General features: G+C 37.2%; 1 protein-coding gene across 1 annotated transcript; it reads left to right on the top strand.

The window, feature by feature from the left end:
- Positions 1-515: 515 nt before the first annotated feature.
- Positions 516-18,444, top strand: vps37ba (VPS37B subunit of ESCRT-I a). The gene is made up of 4 exons (XM_026939876.3): positions 516-804; positions 8,892-9,063; positions 14,489-14,571; positions 15,227-18,444. Exons 1-4 carry the CDS (start codon positions 700-702, stop codon positions 15,668-15,670), a joined length of 804 nt encoding a protein of 267 aa, XP_026795677.2. The 5' UTR covers positions 516-699; the 3' UTR covers positions 15,671-18,444.
- The last annotated feature ends 998 nt before the right edge of the window (positions 18,445-19,442 follow it).

Raw genomic sequence — 19,442 nt, forward strand, 5'->3', positions numbered from 1 at the left:
CAGGTGTCCACATACTTTAAGCCATATAGTATAACTTTTGTTATTGTCAAATCGTGAGAAAAATAAGTTATCTCAAAAAAAAAAAAAAATGAGAAAGGTGTGATCTCAAGATAACAGCACAGACAAAAAAAACAAAACTCGTGGCTTTATGGACTTGCGTAGTTCACAGATAAGTACTGATATTAATCAGAATATTTTGCATATTATTTATTTATATCTATTATTTTATGCCTAACAAATGTCTTATACAATATACATCTTGAATTTGTGTAGCTTTTGATGAAGTAAATACAATTTAAACCTGGATTTAATCTGACACACTTTTATTTATAGTAAAAAGGAATGACGTCAATGATATTTTTTTCTTTCTGTTGTATAAGAGCAGCAGCTTCTTAAGAGAAATAATTACTGTGAAACTATTAAGCAACGTCTGCACGCGCTTTACGTTGGTGACATCCGGGAACTTCCCCTCATTGTTCACACTCAGCTCGCGGGTGCGCGCTTTTCCTGACGCACTCTTTAGTGCGGAAGAGTGCGGTTTGGGACGGAGCCGAAACCCGGACCGTACTCTTCCGGTTGGTGGAGGAAAAGCAGGAGTGTGTATCATATGTGTGTGTGTGTGTGTGTGTGTGTGTGTGTGTGTGTTTGTGAAGTTAAGAAGGCCAAGCGGGGGGAAGAAGACACCCGGCTGTGCCAGAAATGGCTCGCTTTGGTAACAAGCTGAGCTGCTACTCCATTGCTCAGCTGTCGGAGCTCCTCGAAGATGACGAAAAGCTCAACAAAATAGTGCTGGACCTGGAAGAGGTGAGAGTTATTTCATTTCTTTCTTTTCTTTCTGTCTTTAAGGTGCGACTTTAGCGGATTTAAGCGGAAAACAAAGAGCCGATACTGACAAAGGAAAGTGTTTCGTTGTTCACTTGGAGTTACAGAAGAAACTCAAAACTCTGCACGCGACTTCACTTCATCTGTTTGTTTACACTTTATTATTTCTTAACAGCGCATTACCGGATTATCCTGTTTCATGTGCTCTTCCATCAGCAACTCCCACAAAGTGTATTGTTACTGGTACTCAATCGTTTTGTAGGTTTGTTTATTTGTATTTAGTCAATTTGGGAAGTGTGTCATAGTTTGCTGTAACTGCAAAACTGTGACGTCACGACCCCAGTACTACAGGACTACTGGTTTCAGACAGACAACTCAATTCTGACTGGCAGAAAAGTAACAAACAAACAAACAAACAAACAAACGCGTTACTTTTAATCACTGAAAGGTTGAGTGGAAGTTTCATGATTAAAAAAATTAAGTCAGTGACTTATTTTTTTTTTTTTTCAAGTAACTATTACTCCTCTAGAGAAATAGAGCTGTGATGTCTACAATGCTGTTGTTCAGACAGGCAACTCAAATATAAGTTTTGGGAAAAATACTGCTGTCTAAATGGAAAACAAACAAAAAAACACATAAAAACAGCCTTTTTTTAGTCAGAAAGTTTCAGGTTTCGAGCCAGTGACTCTGTAAATATTACTCCCTTAAATATTACTTCAGAAAATATTACTCCCTTAAATATTACTCCCTTAAATATTACTTCAGAAAATATTACTCCCTTAAATATTACTTCAGAAAATATTACTCCCTTAAATATTACTTCAGAAAATATTACTCCCTTAAATATAACTCCAGTAAAAATATTACTTCAGAAAATATTACTCCCTTCCCTTCAGTATAACTCCGGTAATATTATTTCCGTAAAATATAACTCTCTTATATATGACTCCAGTAAATATGACTCCCCTAAACAACAGTCCAGAAAATACTACTCTCATTAATATAACTTCCATTAATTACATCATTAACTATTTCTTTTGTAAATATAGCCCCATTAACTCCCATGAATGAAACTCCCGTAAATATAATTCCTGTAACTATTACTTAAGTAACTATTACTTCCGTAAACAGAACTCCTATATATATATAACTTCCATAATTATTACTCCAGCAACTATACAAACATTAGTCCAGGAAAAATGGTGGAGTTTTGTTTCCAAGCATTCGATTTGGTATCGATAGCTGTCTTGAACTTCCTTCTGACCGTATTGCAGTGTCAGTGTCATTATGTAGTTAGTTTCCTTTGGCTACACTGCATTTGCTTGCCAAATTTATGACCTAGTGAAAATGAGCACTCGTGTGATTGTCATGACTAATCAACCTTGTTTCTATGGGAAAATGGTTATTGTTAATGGTTGACTGGATTTAATTTGGGAGCAGTGCGTGTTATTGAAACAAAAGATACATCGGCACTCCAAATATAGTTTACTATATTTTATTTTATGAGTGCTGTAATTTTGCTTTCAGTTCTGAGGAAATGCAGCATGGAGTATGCATGTGATAAGCCTCACACTGGGATGAGTCATTAGGTTGCTAGGTTTTGCTAGCTGCTTCTAGACAATAAATATTTTGTGATATTTGCTTAATGCTGTTATCACAGGGAGGATCTTTGGAGGCATTCAGGATTCTCTGAACTTCTTGTCAGATTCTAAGCTAACCTTTTAAAAATATCTTTGTATCAAATATCCCAAAAACCAACCCTTCTTTGTCATGACCAGTGGTAGGAGTTATTCTTTTATGCCAACAGCACAGACTGTTAAGTGGTTATCAGTGCCTGGCAGCTAACATTTGGTTGAGCCAGTTCTAAAACTTTCTGGTTAGTAAAGTCCTTTACAACCAACATAAATCATAATTTACAATGAATTATGAAAATGTGTTCTCTGGTGATACAGCTCTTGTTCAACGTTAGTGATTGCACAGTTTTTTTTTGAAGTAAAAAGCTTCTATTGTTCTCAGACATTTTTTTTTTTTTTAAAAAGTCCCCAGGATATCCAGATGTCAGTAGTGTGTCTTGATTTTTTCCCCATATTGCCCATCCTTGTTGTGATGTAATGTTTAATCTTGAGTAAGTTCTCGACTTATTACAACCTTTTAACTGTTTAAAAAAAAAAAAAAAAACAATTAGCGTCCCCCTTCAGCACAGATTTATTTTATGAATATATATATATATATATATATATATATATATATATATATATATATATATATATATATATATATATATATATATATATATATATATATATATATATATACTGTCTATTGAAATCAAATCAGAGACTCTTTATTTAATTGTTGGAATAATATTTTAGCCATTTACTTTCTCAGGACAACATTTAAACGTTGAAGTCCGACAGTCGTGCTTTGCACACCAACGCCTGTGTTTACACTTGATTTTCGTCCAAACAGGTTCCAGCTGCTCTCCAACAAATTCAGCTGTGTGTGTTTTAGGAGGGGTTTGCAGTTGGGGTTGGGGGATTCCCATCGCCTTTTTAAATAAATGTCAAACTGCAGCCAGTAGTGGAGACTTGAGACCTAATGTACAGCCACCCTCACTAAATATAGCATAGGCTGAGATTTGCAGCATTGCGGTACATGTTACAGGCTGAATGGAACGTTAAAGCTTTGACCCTGAAAAGGGCGTACCTTGCACTAGGTAGCGTTCTATAAGCAGTGCGAATGGAAAAGAATGTGACTTATCACAGCGTACGGTAAAAAAGTTGGCTTTCATTTCACAGTGAGGCAGCGACAAGGTGCCCTTATCAACACATACTCTACATGCCCCAAGTCTCTGAGGTAAAAACAAACAAACAATGGAAGACTAAACAAAAGCTGACTAATGCATGACAATTTAAGGTGTAACAACAGTATACATATATAGATGATGAAGTCATTATTTCAGGAGTCCAGCCCTAGTTTCAGAGGTTAATATCTTAGCTAATTGTGTGATGGGGAAAAAAACATTTCTATGTTTTGTATAGTGTAAATGTGTCCGTTTAAAACGTAGCGTTGGCTTTGCTAGTTTTGGATCGGAAGCCACTTTAATCTGCCAGGTGTCCTCGCCGAAACCTTTAAATAACTGGTTGTGGCTTTCAGCCGCACACTTGAGAAATGAGGTGTAAAAGCACAGGGAAGTGAGCCGACAACAACGGCTCTTACATAATAGCCAAGCCAGAAAAGCTGAAGCCTCAGAAAATAGGATTGTTTGCTTACAGGAAGCAAAAGCCTAATGTGAAGGAAGTATGTGTTTACCTGTGTAAGATCCTCTTTTGGGTCTAGGTGTATTCATACTGTAGGGTAATTGTTAAAGAAATCTGCAACAAATCTTGTTGCAAAACCGCTTAATACCATATTGAAGCGCTTCTTTTGAGCATGACGTTTATTTCAGTGTTACACTTGTGGACAGCATACATTCAGCACAAAAATAAACTTTCCCTTCCACGAGACCTTCTGTCGGTCCCCTTGCTTTGATTTTAGCACCTGTTCATGAGTGGCATGTGTCCCTAGAGTGGGCGACACCACTGTTCCTGTGAAAAATCATGTCACGGTGCATATTTATGAGAGTATTAAGGGCATTGTGACTCAGCGCATGTCATGGACTAAGTGTATGTTTCCAAAAAAAAAAAAAAAGGATTTATACCAAATATTGTATAACAAACTGTAGTACTCTACTGTCATATTAAAAATGAATAATACCAAGAAGCTGGTTGGGTGTTAGCCTGCTGGATCATTAATCTTATTTATTTTTTCATTCCATTGTTTGATTTTTTTCTCCCTTAAATAGATTTGTTTGTTTTGGTTGAATAGGGAAATAGGGATGTGAATGTCACATGTGAAATTTGATAGGACACCCTACTGTAAAATTTATGTGACATCTACAACAACCTGAAATGTAGAATTGTCATGATCTGCACTGTAAAAGTGTGAATGGAAGTGTACCTCCATTCTGTTTACATTTCTGTGGTCAGTCATACATGTGTATTGTCACTGAATTGACAAACTTAATGCTAGACAATCTAATGGCATTACTTTGTTTGGAGGGAATACAACCTTTTTTTTTTTTTTAGCATGACACCTTGCCTGAAACAACTTGGTAGCCTTGTATAATTGTCAGCGCAGCACATGCAGACTGTTTTTCTCAGCCCCTGCATTACTTAAAGCTGTCCCATTGTGAAGGATCCTGTGAATGCAGCTAAGAATTCCAAGGATGCAGCTGATATAAACATCTCTGGTTGAAGGTCTGAAAGGCTATGCAAATCTGAGTCCAGTCTCAAGTCTCTTAGCTACACGTTGGAGTCAGATCTTAAGTCTCTTGGCTACGAGTCTGAGTCAGGTCTTAAGTCTCTTAGCTATGAGTCTATGTCAGGTCTTAGGTTTCAGAGCAAGTCTCAAGTGTGATCAGATGATCACACATACTGTATATCCAGGTGTATTGTGAAATGTATCCTAATGCTATTTTTCCTGTCATTCCATCCATCCCTATGTGGCGTATCACTACTGAAGTATATACTGTACATAATTCCTGTAGTCTGTATATTTTAGCATTGTGATGAAGAGTAAGCATTGTTCTGATACGTAATGGAAGGTGATTTGATTAATCCCTCCCAATTTCACCTTTAATAGCACACTGATAAAGCAAGATAAGGCATAGTTTTACTGTCAGCTTAATCACCGTGACTCTCAGGGCTCTGTGGCCTATATTTCCATGAAATCTCAAATCAAATTAATTAAAATTAATTAAAGTTTTTGACTTTAACCCTCAACTGCTCAGGTTTATGCTTGGATTGCATTCTGCCTCACTTACAGGATGCTTTGGAAGAAGTACTTCCCAAATGAATAAATGCAACTCTTTTTCATAATGATAAGGTCTATATCTCTAGTTCCCTAGATCTGATTGACACAAAATTGGGTTAAGTTAGTAAAAAACTCACTCATAATCATAAAGTGGGTCAGTCTAAATTGTTCCAGAATAAATGCATTTTTCCACACATGCCTGGCAAAGTTCAGTAATTCCCTTCCTCAACCACACCTGACCCAACCTATTAGTTAATTATCAAGCCATTGATGAGTTGTATCAGGTGTGTTAGCGCAGCACAAACAGTGACATAGTTGTTTCGCTCTGGGCTGTCTAAATCGAGGCTGTCCATCCCCTTTCCTGGATATCTGCCACCGTGAGGAGTTCAGTTTCAGTACATCTGAGTCAACTGGATGTTGTAACACGGGTACTGAAGGTCTTGATTAGCTGTATCAGGTGTGTTAGATTAGTGTTGGGACTCAGCTGTGTTATGCAGTGAATTGTCAGGACCTTTGGGCACTTCTGCTGTAATAGAATCTGAGGACACAACCGAGCAGATGAAGTTTGAGTTTCTTGCTCAAGGAACCAGCAGTGGCAACTTGGCAGTGCTAGGATTTGAACTCTCAACCTTCCAAACAGTGGCCCTATACCCTAACCACTGAGCCGCCACTGCCCCCAGTATGACCTCCACTGTGATCCCACCCAGTGTAAACCCTATTATGAACCCCAAGTATAACCTCCAAGTGTAACTTCTTTAAAAAAAAATTAGATCCATGTGCACACATAAGACAGTGAATTTTTAATATACATACTGGTTCCTATCTTGTGGTTTGAGTGGGAATGGGTGGAGATTTGTGGTACACTTTCTGTTCCAGCAAAAGCATAATGAAGTTTCAGTTCCCTGTTGTTCTGCTCACTACACTTGCCTGACATGCCTGATATTTTGTGTTGAAAACCGGACTGACAAAGACAATTATGGACTTGTCTTTTTGATGACTTAGGTTTCATGCAACAGTTAGTATCTATTGCACAGCGTTGACAGAAATATGCATGATTTATATGTATTTAATTCTGTGTGACTATTTGTACAGAGATGGTTCAGGCATCATGATTAATAAAAAATTTTAGATTTAAAATTTAATGCCTGGAAAGAGGTTATAAGAGGTTATTTGAAAGATGGTCTTCCTCAAGACAAAAAAAAAAGTTTCTTGTCAAATTCCCGAGAAAAAGCCATATTAACAGGTTCAGTTGTTGTGTTGTAAGTACTATAAAATACTGCAAATAAAAGCTTTAAATACATTTAAAATGCTGTATTATATATTGTACTTGTCCCTTAGCGTTATAGACACCAGCATGATAATATATTTAGCAGATATATTTTGATTTATTTAATAATTTCTTGGAAAAGATTAATGATTATTCTGTGATTACTCATCGAGTACCAGTCTTGTGCTTGTCCAGTTAAAGGCTCTCCAAAACGTATAGGCCCTGCCCCCGGCGGAGGGTCTTGCCGTACAGTAGCAGCTCGTTAGCAGCAAACATGGTTCTTCACTGTGTTTTCAGCTGTGCATCTTCCCACATACTATACCCTTTTTCCTTTACTTTTTCCCTTTTCATAACTGATTTAATTAGCGCACAGAAGCATACGTTTCTATACAGATAAGCTGAGGTTTTGTGCTTAAAGCTCATTATTTATTGTAGTCAATAGACATTACTTCAAGACATAAATACAGACGTTTGTCATTAAGGTATAATTATTAGTGTCAATATTAAAAATATTTTGATTAAGAAAATATGTGGAAAGTTTAATTATGATATTTTAGGATAATCTGATTACTAAATAGTTTTAATGTTTTCTGAGTCTCCAGTAATACATACATGTCTTTACTGTGTCTCATGTCCTTATGGTGTCTCCGTAACAAATTCGTAACATTTTTTTATAACCATTTCATGGCTTAAGATGTGATGTGGCTGAGATGATGTTCCTGCACTGTTTCACTTCATTTTCACTTCAGAGTTCAGCCTCATCTTTGCTTTGTATCCTTATGCAAAGTTAAGCAAGCGATATTTGTTTATGGCAACACAAGACAGCTCATGATGATTCTGCTCTATAGAGTTTGGCCTCCAAATCCACACTGAGCTGGTGCATGGCCTCGTTGTAAACAGGTGCTTGTCGTCAAATAAAGTGAAATTGAAATTAATAAAATACATATTGGACTCAGAGTTCTGCAAAATATACCAAGAAAGACATTACCAAAAAAGACATCTACCAAGAAATCAAAAAAGATATTAATAAAGTCATGCCATAAACATTTAGGTTCTCGATCAAATGTTTGAAATGGTGAAGGTGTAATAGGAATATCCAGGTTTAATCTCATCTGCAGTAGCGGTCTGAATGAGCTGGTACTTAGGTTCCAGACCTGATCTTGTAATGACTCTGAAACCTGTTAAGTTAAAGTTACCACTTTAGCTCTGAATGTTACAAAGTGCTGACTCTGGAGATGCCATTAATAAACGTCTCCTCACAGAAAACGTCCACCATAGTAATTATTATTTTTCTTTATTTTTCTAAATAATGCATTTATTAGGATTAGATTATGTGGAATGTCCACCATACAAGTCCCTGTCAATGAGCTGTTATAGAACAGTAATCAAGACCTTCTGACAGTTCAGATTTGAGAATTGAACAACACTGTGCTTATAGTACCAAATTCTTTAATTAATTTTTAGAGATTTTACAGCCCCTGTAAGAGGTTTTTCTGTTATTCATCAGAGATACAGTATTTGGTACTGTTCAAATATTTGTTCAGTGCGTAAGCCTTTATAAAAGTCTGATTATGATGTTATTGTTCAGAATTGTTCACTGAAAAATGCCACTGTAACCAAACACAATTTTGAGTGAAGATTCCATTTCTGGGAGGGTTAGCATTTTGTTATTTGGCATTGGGTTGCTGTAAAATGTATTTAATGAATTTTATTCAATTTTATTTATGGGTCATTACTGTCGTTTGCACATTGCTATTCTGAGGTTTACTTTAGGTGGACAGTGCACTGTGACTGAAGGCTGTATTTCACACTGTGTATGTGTGTATGGAAAAAGTGACACTCTTGCTGTGTGCTGCATTAAGATGAGTGAGTGCTTTGTTGGGATTTAATTGCATTGTAATATGATGTGTGTGTGTGTGTGTGTGTGTGTGTGTGTGTGTGTGTTTAGGTGCAGGAGTTGCAGCAGAATAAGAAAGTGATCCTGGCCAGCAACCGAGGACTGGCTGAGCAGAACCTCGTGCTGCAGCCCAGATTAGACCATCAGAAAAATGAGCTCACAAAGTGCTACCGCTGCCTCCAGGAACAATTCGAGGCCTTCCAGCTTCGCAAGTCCACACTAGGTGATGTAACACCTTCCAGTTACCAAAAAAAAAAAAAACATTTTTCCCCCCTTGTTTCTGCCTCTCACCTGCTCAGTGTCCTTGTTAGTTCACTCACCACTGTCAATGTTTATCTCTCCATTGCTTACTCGTGCCATTCATCTGTTTTTCCATCTCTTACTGTCTCAGTTCTCATGCTGTCTCTTTTTAAATGCAGTCAAGTCTGAATAAACCACCACTTAATAAAGCCCATCATCAAAAGCTTGTCACAGGTTTAAAGTTTTCAAGGTTCAAAATGTGCTAAATTCTGAGTAAACAATGGGATTAGATAACATTTGGTTTAAAAAAAATTCCTGCAGTGACGATTAAATTTTCTTCTTGGATGTTAAATTAAAAAGTTAGCACTGGGCATAAGGCAGGTGTCATTATGAAATTCGTAGCTGCTCAGCTTGCTAACATACACCATTAGCAGCTCTGACAGTAGTGCAGCTTCAAATGTGCCCGTTCTAATGCCTTACCGTTTTTATAGTAACAGCTCATTCACAGGGATGCTTTGCATAATCTAAGACAAATGATGAATTAATGAAAAAACTTGTTATTTAACAAAGAAAAAAAGATATGGTGACAACTTTCATAAGAGAGTCTCCAGGGTCAAGACTCAGAGATAAAGATGTAACCAAGTTTTCCGCTTCAGTAAAGCCTTTCCGGACAGATGAGTTTGACACGGTTTACGGTTTCTCTGTAAATTGACAAGCTGCATTTTTGCTTTCTAACTTTGAGAGAGAGGGGAAAAAGAGAGAGGCTGGTGAGAAAAAGAGAGAGGCTGGTAAACGAGCTCAATTCTAATTGGCCATTCAGCTACAGCTGATATAAAGTCTTACTTTATATTTCCATATCCCACAAAGTAATTTTGTGAAGTTTTCTATAAATAATTCAGGATAGAATAATGCGGAATTTGCTTTGTGGGCGGCGCAAATATTTAGGCTTGCCTGAAACTCGCTCGTGTCATGTCATTAATGTAAAGCCAATTGTATGCCAGACATCATTTTGAGAACACTGCAAATAAGGCTTGAGTGTTATTTTTAGAAAGTGTTAAGTAAGGTTCTGCCTATGTGTGTGTGTGTGTGTGTGTGTATATATATATATATATATATATATATATATATATATATATATATATATATATATATATATGTGTGTGTGTGTATATATATATATATATACAAACACACAGAACTGTGCAAAAAAGTAAAAAAAAAAAAAAAAAAAAAGAAAAATACTTTGATTAAAAAAAAATAGTAGTCGCAGGTGCAGTGTGTGCAGTTTTATAAGGAAATGAGCTGTAAGTGTTACTGTCGACTCACTTCTTATTTTTGCAGCGAAACCCAGCAGCCTTCATTATGTTTTTTTTTTTGTCTGAAAAATGTCTCTTATGGAATATGCTTTCTTCACTGACATACAAACATTTTTCAGTAACATTAGTTTTCCAGCACAAAATTAAATGTTTGGAATCTAAAATGCTTTTGTACTGAATCAATAATGTAGATAAATAAAAATAAATCATAAAATAAAAATAAAAATAAATAAAAGAAAATAGGGTGCCTAAAACTGTGTGTGTGTACATACATATATTATATTTGTGTGTGTGTGTGTGTGTGTGTGTGTGTGTATATAACAAATATAATGTATGTATGTACACACAGTGCAAAAGTTTTAGGCACCCTATTTTCTTTTATTTATTTTTATTTTTATTTTATGATTTATTTTTATTTATCTACATTATTGATTCAGTACAAAAACATTTTAGATTCCAAACATTTTATATATAGTACTTTTTCTTTCCCCACCAGTCAGGTCCCCCCCCCCCATCATATGACGGCTACCAGCTGGGGAGGGTTGAAGGCTAACACGAGCTTCCTCTTCAATCAGAATGAAATCTTTTTGCACAAATTAAGCAAATGTTTACATATGTTGCAATTTCTTAAAGGTATTTTCATTTCAGCTCAAATCATCCATTTCAGTAATATAATGTCAGTGAGTCCAACTGGTTCTTCTGGCTTTACCACTAATTCACAAAACCTCTTGTCTTTCCACCTTTGTGTTTTCCAATCGCGGGACATTAGGAGGCGTTTGATAGCCGATCTGACTCAGGATCCGAGATTCTCTAGAGTTCAGGGAGTCGTATTCAGCTCCGCACCACACCCCGGTATACCGTGTGTGTGTATATTATGAATGAAAAAAGCCGCCACTGATTACCCATGTGACCCAGCCGTTGCTAGGCGGCTTGCTCCAAACAGCCTGCTGAAACACTGTCCTCCTTTTTTCAGTCTGGCCTCTAATTGCAGATCCAGATACAAGACGGATTTGTTTTCAGCTTAAGCACAAATCACATTTTTCCATGTCTCTTTCTATCCTTTTGGCTTTTGGGATGTGAAACCTTTTTGTCCTGGATTAATAATTGCATATAAGGGGAGAATCTGCTGTATAGTTTAACAGTGTCATTTAAAGTGTACAGCGTTCCAGCTTATTATACTGCATATCTTTTTGGTGTATTTTATTTTTGCAGGCACAATCAAATGATTAAACACTTTTATACCATAGTGCTAGATTCTAATTGGTCAGAAGGTGTTGGATTGATTAATTTTCTATAACAGCATCTCTGACAATAGTGCAACTGCAAATCAGGTTTATATTAATGTGCTTGTTCTAATATGTTACCGTTAGTAACATATCTATGGTAATGGCTAATTCACTGGACATGTATTGTTGCTGCACCACAAACAGATTTTTTTAAAACCCGCATGTAATTGTTGATATGGTCAAATTTTCTGTAAGGAAGGCTTTTACTTAACTTTTTTGGAAGGAGTCTCCAGTGTCAATGCTTTGTAACCCTCAGAGGTAAAGGTGTAAATTTTCTGATACAGGAAAGTGTTCAGGACAGAGGAGTTTATGCTTTGCTGATTCTCAGTAACATGAGCTGTGTGTATTTTTAATTTTTTTTTTTAAGTTTAAAAGAGAGAGGCTTGTGAGGGAATATAGCTGCTTATGTTTATAGCCGGTATTAACAGGAACTAACGTGTTTTGCCATCATTTTGCATTCACACAACATGAAAAGTAACCGTAAATGGATACAAATTATGGGTTAAAAAAAAAAAAAAAAAGAATATTGTTCTTTAATAAGTTAAAAAAAAAAAAAAAAAAGTTGCTTTTCTTCCTCATGTACACTATCAAATCTGGCTCTGGCCTTACATGATACCGGTACATGTACCTACACTTTTTGGTCCTTTCATAAGGCACAGCTCCATAAAGGTCACTTTGTAATTATAAAGCCTGTTTCCTTGTACAGCTTGTGAAGTTTGACAGCGTCATTAATTCTGTTATGAATATCGGCACATTTTAGCCCTGGTTGCCTTTGACAGGAAGTTATGACTCGGCTGTAGATGGATCTTTCAACAAGAAAGCAACCCCAAAGATACATCCAAATCAAACAAGAAATGGTTGCAGGATCACAAAATCAGTGTTCTACATTCATAAATGCAAGAATATAAAGGAGCTTATAATATATTGCATGGTCAAATGGAATCCAAGATCCTCAAGTGTAAAACAAATAAACAAATAAGTAAATAAATAGATAAATAAATACTAGTTGATTAATTTTTGCTCATTTTTATCAAGATGCCAATAAATCTAATGTTGACTGTATATGTATATAATAAAATGGCTACTCAGTGAATACCATGAGCACCACTGAAGAGGAAGTAAACAGTTGATTGTGGTGTTTGGATACAGATTACAACCCTGTGCATTTACACTTGTAGCCTGGGTCTTCAGCCATTAAGACTGAAATCCAATAGCTGTGTTGTGCATTACTATGCAGATTAGCAAATTACATTCATACGTGGTCGTTATCTGTAGCTGCGTTATGAACAAGATGGTTTCCGCATTAAAAAGATCTTGATTTGTGTACCGTCAGTTTTCCTCCATGAGTAAACAGGGTTTAAACGGTAAGTTAGGGTCCTTTTATGTACATTGACTTACCCAGTCTACTCAATTCCTGCGAGGGTCTTTATGGAATAGATTTAGCCTGCTGATCTAAGCAAAATAGGCCCACTCATTCTGTGAATCCTACAAAAAAAGAGTCAGCAGAGACTTTACATACTTTAAAACACATACAGCTGAAACCGAAACTCATTTGGATACAGGCAAATAGTCGTCTCATTTGAAATCTGTGCCTTTCCAAGGAAATATTTTTTACACCATTCAGCCACTTCACACCACTAAGTCATCTTCAGTGGGAACTGTTAAGTTGTCAGTTGAACTTTTACCTGTAGTGACTCATCTGTTAGTTCTGACTTCAGTCAGCAAGAGCGGTAGTAGTTTGAATTTAATCCTGCCCTCACAGACCACGTTGTTAACAGATCTTTATGTACTCCGAGTAAAAAAAAACACCTTGGATTTAATGTTCCCCAAGTACCAGTTAAATAAAGCACTGACCTTCTGTATATTATTTTACATACCTGCTAAAGAACAAGGAAAAGGCTAAATGTTGCTGTGGTTATTAAATTATCACTTCTCTATCCAAAGTGGGAAAAATCCATCCACCTTGCAGACTTGCTTGCTTTGTCTCTCCTCAGCTTATTAATCCATTAAAAGTAGGTCATGTTCATTCAGCAATATATTATACCCGGGCAGCTGGGAGTGGGAAATTCCTTCCCGGATATCCAAGAAAATTCATGAGTTCTTCTGTTTCCCTGGAGGAGGAGGATCTTGGTCCAGCCAACCTGTTTTTTCTGCTGTGTGCAGAAAATGTTATACCAATTTGATTTCAGCTAGTCCATTTCATCATTTCAAGTTAAAGATTTCTGGAGGAGAATGTGGTACCAGATACTATTTCTTTTGTCCACTAACAGACAAAGATATTCATTGTTTTATGCTTTTTGACCATCATTATACCACTTTCTGGCTAACTGATCAAGAATACCAAGTTTATAAAAACTTCTAATTGAGGGATGAACAAGATCACTGAGTAATGTCTGACTGGCTATCATTTAATATTTAAGGGCTGCTCTTTTTAGCCCTTAGGTCTTTTATTCCATTAAGGGCTCTGTAGACATGTATCAGAAACCTGGCTGTGTTGTATCATTGACCTGCGGTTTAGATGTAACTGTCTATGCAGAAACCTGAGCAGCACTTTGGGCTTTGTTATTGGTCCATTACTGCTCCTCAGGCTCGATTAGGCAACTTTGGAACAGCACAAACCTCACACAGTACATGCTGAATCATATTATAAGCCTCATCCTGGTCTTGAAATCCAGACAGACTTTAGATTTTAGTGTCTCCTTCATGGGGTTTTGAACATTCCATTATGCTCCATAACAGCTCTTTGGTATACTCTCGTTGTTGATGATGGGAAATATAATTTGTGTTTGCTTTTTTCTGCTCACAGACCACAAGTCTGGCAACACATCCTTGGACACATTGCTTGCATTGTTGCAGGCAGAAGGAGCCAAAATTGAGGAAGAAACTGAGGTAACCACTTCCACCCACCATTTACCACATGAGCCTTGTGGGTGTTCAGCACCAGTCCAAATTCTCTGTTTTAATGACCTGGATAACGTGTGACTACCAACCATGTTTCTTTAACTGCATGGAAAGCCTGTTCTCATTGTAATGGCCATTTACGCTGATGTGATAGTGGTACGGTGATATAAAATTCGTGATAGTTTATCATATTGTTCGTTTTCCATAAGATTTGTTTGCTAAGAAAAATTTAGCTCTTTTGTGTAAAAGTGAGCTGAAAAATAGTTAATTAGCTAATTTGTTAAGTACATGTATATGTTAGCTAAAGAGAATTACCTTAACTAAAACAGTAATGAAAATACTTGCTTAGATTTTTAGATTTGTCATTGTATTCCCTGACAAATTTCTTTCTGTTCTTTTTCCAGGCTTTTGCCTGGAAGATTAAATGATATGAGAACATGTTGCAAATTTGTCAAAATAAGTTACCATAGATGACAGCTGTCTTTAATCTGCCTTCCAATTGTGACAGCTTTTAGAGTGTGCAAATGCTGCCCAAAAATGCTGTCTAGCAAAAGGGCAATTTTGAATTGTCCATAATGACAATATTGTGAGTGCTGAATAGTGACATATTGACATTTTCGTAATCCCTTTCCTCCTCAAACAGAATATGGCTGACTCTTTCCTTGATGGCTCTGTACCCCTGGATGGCTTTGTTGACGAGTACCAGAGCAAACGCAAACTGGCTCACATGCGGAGGGTGAAGATCGAGAAGCTACAGGAACTGGTGCTGAAATCGCCCGCAGTTGTCCAGGTTCCTCGTCAAACTGAACCAGTCTCCACACCTGTTCCCCTCCAGAGAGAGCCAGACAGTGCCCCAATCCCACAGCCCAGACGAGCCCCTCCGCTTCCCCCCATCAAAAATCTCAGTGCTCAGTCTCAGCCAGCTCCAGTGGTGGCTTACCCTGCTTCCCCTTACCCACCGATCCCACCCCGAGTGAGACAACCCCAGCCTGGGTACCCTTCTCTCTGCATGCCACAGTACCCCCCACCAGTGCCCCAGAGATCTGCCCCTCGGATGGCTCCTCAACCGGGCTTCATCTTACAGTGATCTTCCGACTCTTTCGTCCACTTGGGAAGGAACAATCTATGCACTGGATGTCCAGCTGTGCCTTTCTGAAGGTCCTCCTTCCTAAGAGTATCACGTGCGGACATGCTGGATGTCTGTTTAAATGGGGGTTGTCTAGACATTTCTACAGTTTAAAAAGTAGCGTCAACAATGGTACATTTGTTTTAATTCGCACTTTAGACTTTTGTTCTTCTGGCATTGGGATCTAATACAAGATGTCTGGCTAGCTTGCATCTCACTCCTGACTTTGTGCTTCCCTTGGTTGTGTTAGGTGTAAATTCATTTCCTGTTGTTGTCAACTCCGGTCTGCTAGGAGCCCACTGGAAATCAGATGCAAGCTGATATGGTCGAGCTTTGTGTTTTGGTTTGCGTATCTTGGCAATTTTATGTAACCTCTCAACTTTTTGTATCTTCAAACATTTCATATCTGGAAAAAATTGATTTATCGCTGATAATGGTGATGACGATAATGTCTATGCAAACAGAGACCGAACTGTGTAGCGTGACTATAAGGCGTAAAACCATTTTTTTTCCTTTTACATCCCAGGTTATATGCCCCAACATGTAGCCAAAGATGTGTTTGACTTACCAGATTCAGTTCTAGTCTGAGTGCTTGACTGAAGTTGACAGCAGGAGTATCCAGGTAGATTATAAGCAATGATTACGATTATTATGGCGTCAGTGGAATGCAATGGTCTGAACGCGTGTTTGCCATGGTGATGATAATCCTACTCACGGTCTGATTCATGTTTGAGACTTAGCCCTCTACTGGCAGATCCTGATTAATGGCGTCTTTCAGTTCAAGGCGAGGCTTAAAGGGATACTTTGGCCAAACAAGTGTGCATGGTTGAATGGACACCAAAGAGTGGCAAGTTTTTTGACTAAGCCGTCTCATTAATCTACATTCAACAGCAGTCATAATGTGAGTAAGGAAGGACAGAACTGAGCATATCCATAGTGATGGGAGACAGACCAGCACTCTGTAAGAAAATTAATCATTGAACAGGTACAGATTTGGTGAATTATGGTGCATACTGGGATGAATCTCTCACTGTCACTGTGAGAGATGTGAGTTTCTTGCACTGTCTTATTGTGTACTAACACTGAAAAACTAACACTTTGACATGTTCATTATTTACTTGTTAATTATTTGTAGAATACATATTAATGTGCAGACTTTTGATTTCTGGTAATAAAGGTGGTGCGCAAGTGCTTGCTTTAATTTAAATTGAATATTAACTACATTTAGGAAAATATTATTAAACATAAAAATATAGTAAATATAAAGCTTGCAGCTTTCATTTACAGCCATACTAGCATTGATTTGTAAGACAAAAAATTATCTTTTCGATGTTTGTGTGTGTATTTTCTCTTTTAAAACCCATCTGCGCCTGCAACTATTTTTGTTTGTACCTGCCCGCAATATTTTCTAATAAATTCAATTGGTTCGATTTCCCAAAATAGACACAGATTAGTAATGTAAACAACAGTGAACCTAGACAAACCATTTACTGAAGACGAATTAATGCAGTAAACATGTTACACAACACCCAACTAGGAACCGTGTCCAGTACATTACTATGTAAATGAACATGGCCTTTCTTTGTCTTCTGAGCTTCATTTCATACCACCTCATTAACGTAAAAGCCGACCGCTCATGCAAATTTCCCAATGCACACCTCTACTGTGAAATAACTTGCAGTAGCCATCTAATGCCTGCAAGGTTGGACACCACCATGGTCTCTTCAAACCTGTAATCCGTAACTCAAGATCTCTGAATTACCAGGCTCCGAGTGTCACTTTTGCTTCCGCATGCCATCAAGTGTATAATTACAAGTGTCCTTATATGCTGAGGTTATCATACTCAATGCTGCATGGTTTTGGTCATGTCTACATTCATGCAACTTGGGGTCGAACTCGTATAACTATGTCACAGATTTCTAACCCTGGTCCTGTTTGCAAATTTCAGTGTTTTCCCTGCTCTCAACACACCCGCTTCCACTTAAGGGCTGTTAATTAGCTCATGAGTTGAATCGGATGTGTTGGGAACAGTTAAAACACTAAAATGTGCAGGGGGTACTCCAAGACCATGGTTGGGAACCTGTAGTATATGCAATATGGAATAATGTGAATGCATGTGTTCTAATAGCTGTGGTTCTATAGACCTGACCCTAGATCAGCTGACTTGCCCTAAGACATAGGAACCTGTGCCCTAAGATACCAGTTAAATGCAGGAATTAAAGTGCCTAGTGGTCTTAAATGTTAAACATGTTAAACAGTACACTGTTTCATAGTCACATAGACAGAAGAGAGCAGCTCAGCTTTCATTTGTGATCATGGTGCCATTCTGTTCCTCCAGAGCAACCTGACTCAAGTTTTTATGCCAGCGCTTATCACAATGTTATTTAAGGTTATTCGGTGCACTTCATGCTTGGAAAGGATTGATCGGTGGTCTTAATCGCAATGAAACGCTGACATAGCCACCTAGCAGAGGCTCGTCAGCATTCTTAAAAGAGCCAGCATTTTCCCAGCATGTGAGTTTGCGTATTTTTGTACATGGTTATTTTTGGTTGATGATGATCTAACATGGCTGCTTGACCACAGTCATCTGTACACTCCTAATGTAAAATATACTGATCATTTTATTGTATTAGATTGTCGTATTGTTTGTTTGGGAAATAGGTAAAAGTTGTCAGATTGATCCATGTCTATTTTAAGGATAATAAAGAATATGGTAAAAGAATGGTATTGGACAATCCTGTTGCTCTATCGATTGTAATGCTTTTCATCTGGACATGTCTCTGATTTTTGCTTTGATTTTTGAACATATCTCTTCATATTCATATGCCACTTTTAACATAATCACTCAAAACAATGCCCTGATAAAAATATGCAGCTTGGTCTGACCACCTGCCGAAACAGGCTGAGCTGGTCAAACTGGTAGACCATCTGTGCCAGCAAACTTATTTTCCTCTTTCCTGATTACTGGACTAAACAAATGTTGGTATCTTCTAATTGCCTAACTGTTGTGTTCTTACAGGCAGCGTGTCTATCATGTAGCAGTAATTCAGTAATTGTTTACTTTCTTTCTACCAGGACTTACAAGCTGGCAAAGATGGTCTACCAGTCTGATCAACTGGTAGCTGGTCAGATAAAAATTTTTCCCCAGCAGGGTGAATGTGGCGCCTCCTTGTGGGCACAAATAACATTTATTCCGTTTTGGTAATATATACCTACTCTGTGTGTGTGTGTGTGTGTGTGTGTGTGTGTGTGTGTGTGTCTATATCTATCTATCTATCTATCTATCTACTTAAATTACATATGAATTGTACAACATGCCTGGTAACATCTAGCACATTTCTAAAAATTAAACTATATGCTATTACACTGAACTGAATACACATACACAAAAATATAAAAAGTAAATAATTTATACTTATTGTATAAATTGTTACTATAAGCTATAATACTATAAGCTAAATAAATATATATGGAGATTTCGGAAAACGACATGGTAACTGAAGTTTAAAAAAATAAATAAATATTCTACTTTTAAAAGCGACTTCTACTTTTAGCAAAAATCCTCACAGAATGTTGAATAATAAAAGACTTTTAACAGATAATCCTTCATTCTAGTGACTTACCTCAATACTGTCTGTGGCTGAGGTAAAAAAAATAAAAATAATATTTTTTTTTAAAAAAAGTTCCCAATTGCAGTTATATCTATTAAATATGTAAAATAAATATATGTACG

The sequence above is a fragment of the Pangasianodon hypophthalmus genome, chromosome 24, assembly GCF_027358585.1.
Source record: "Pangasianodon hypophthalmus isolate fPanHyp1 chromosome 24, fPanHyp1.pri, whole genome shotgun sequence".
NCBI classification, from domain to species: Eukaryota; Metazoa; Chordata; class Actinopteri; order Siluriformes; family Pangasiidae; genus Pangasianodon; species Pangasianodon hypophthalmus.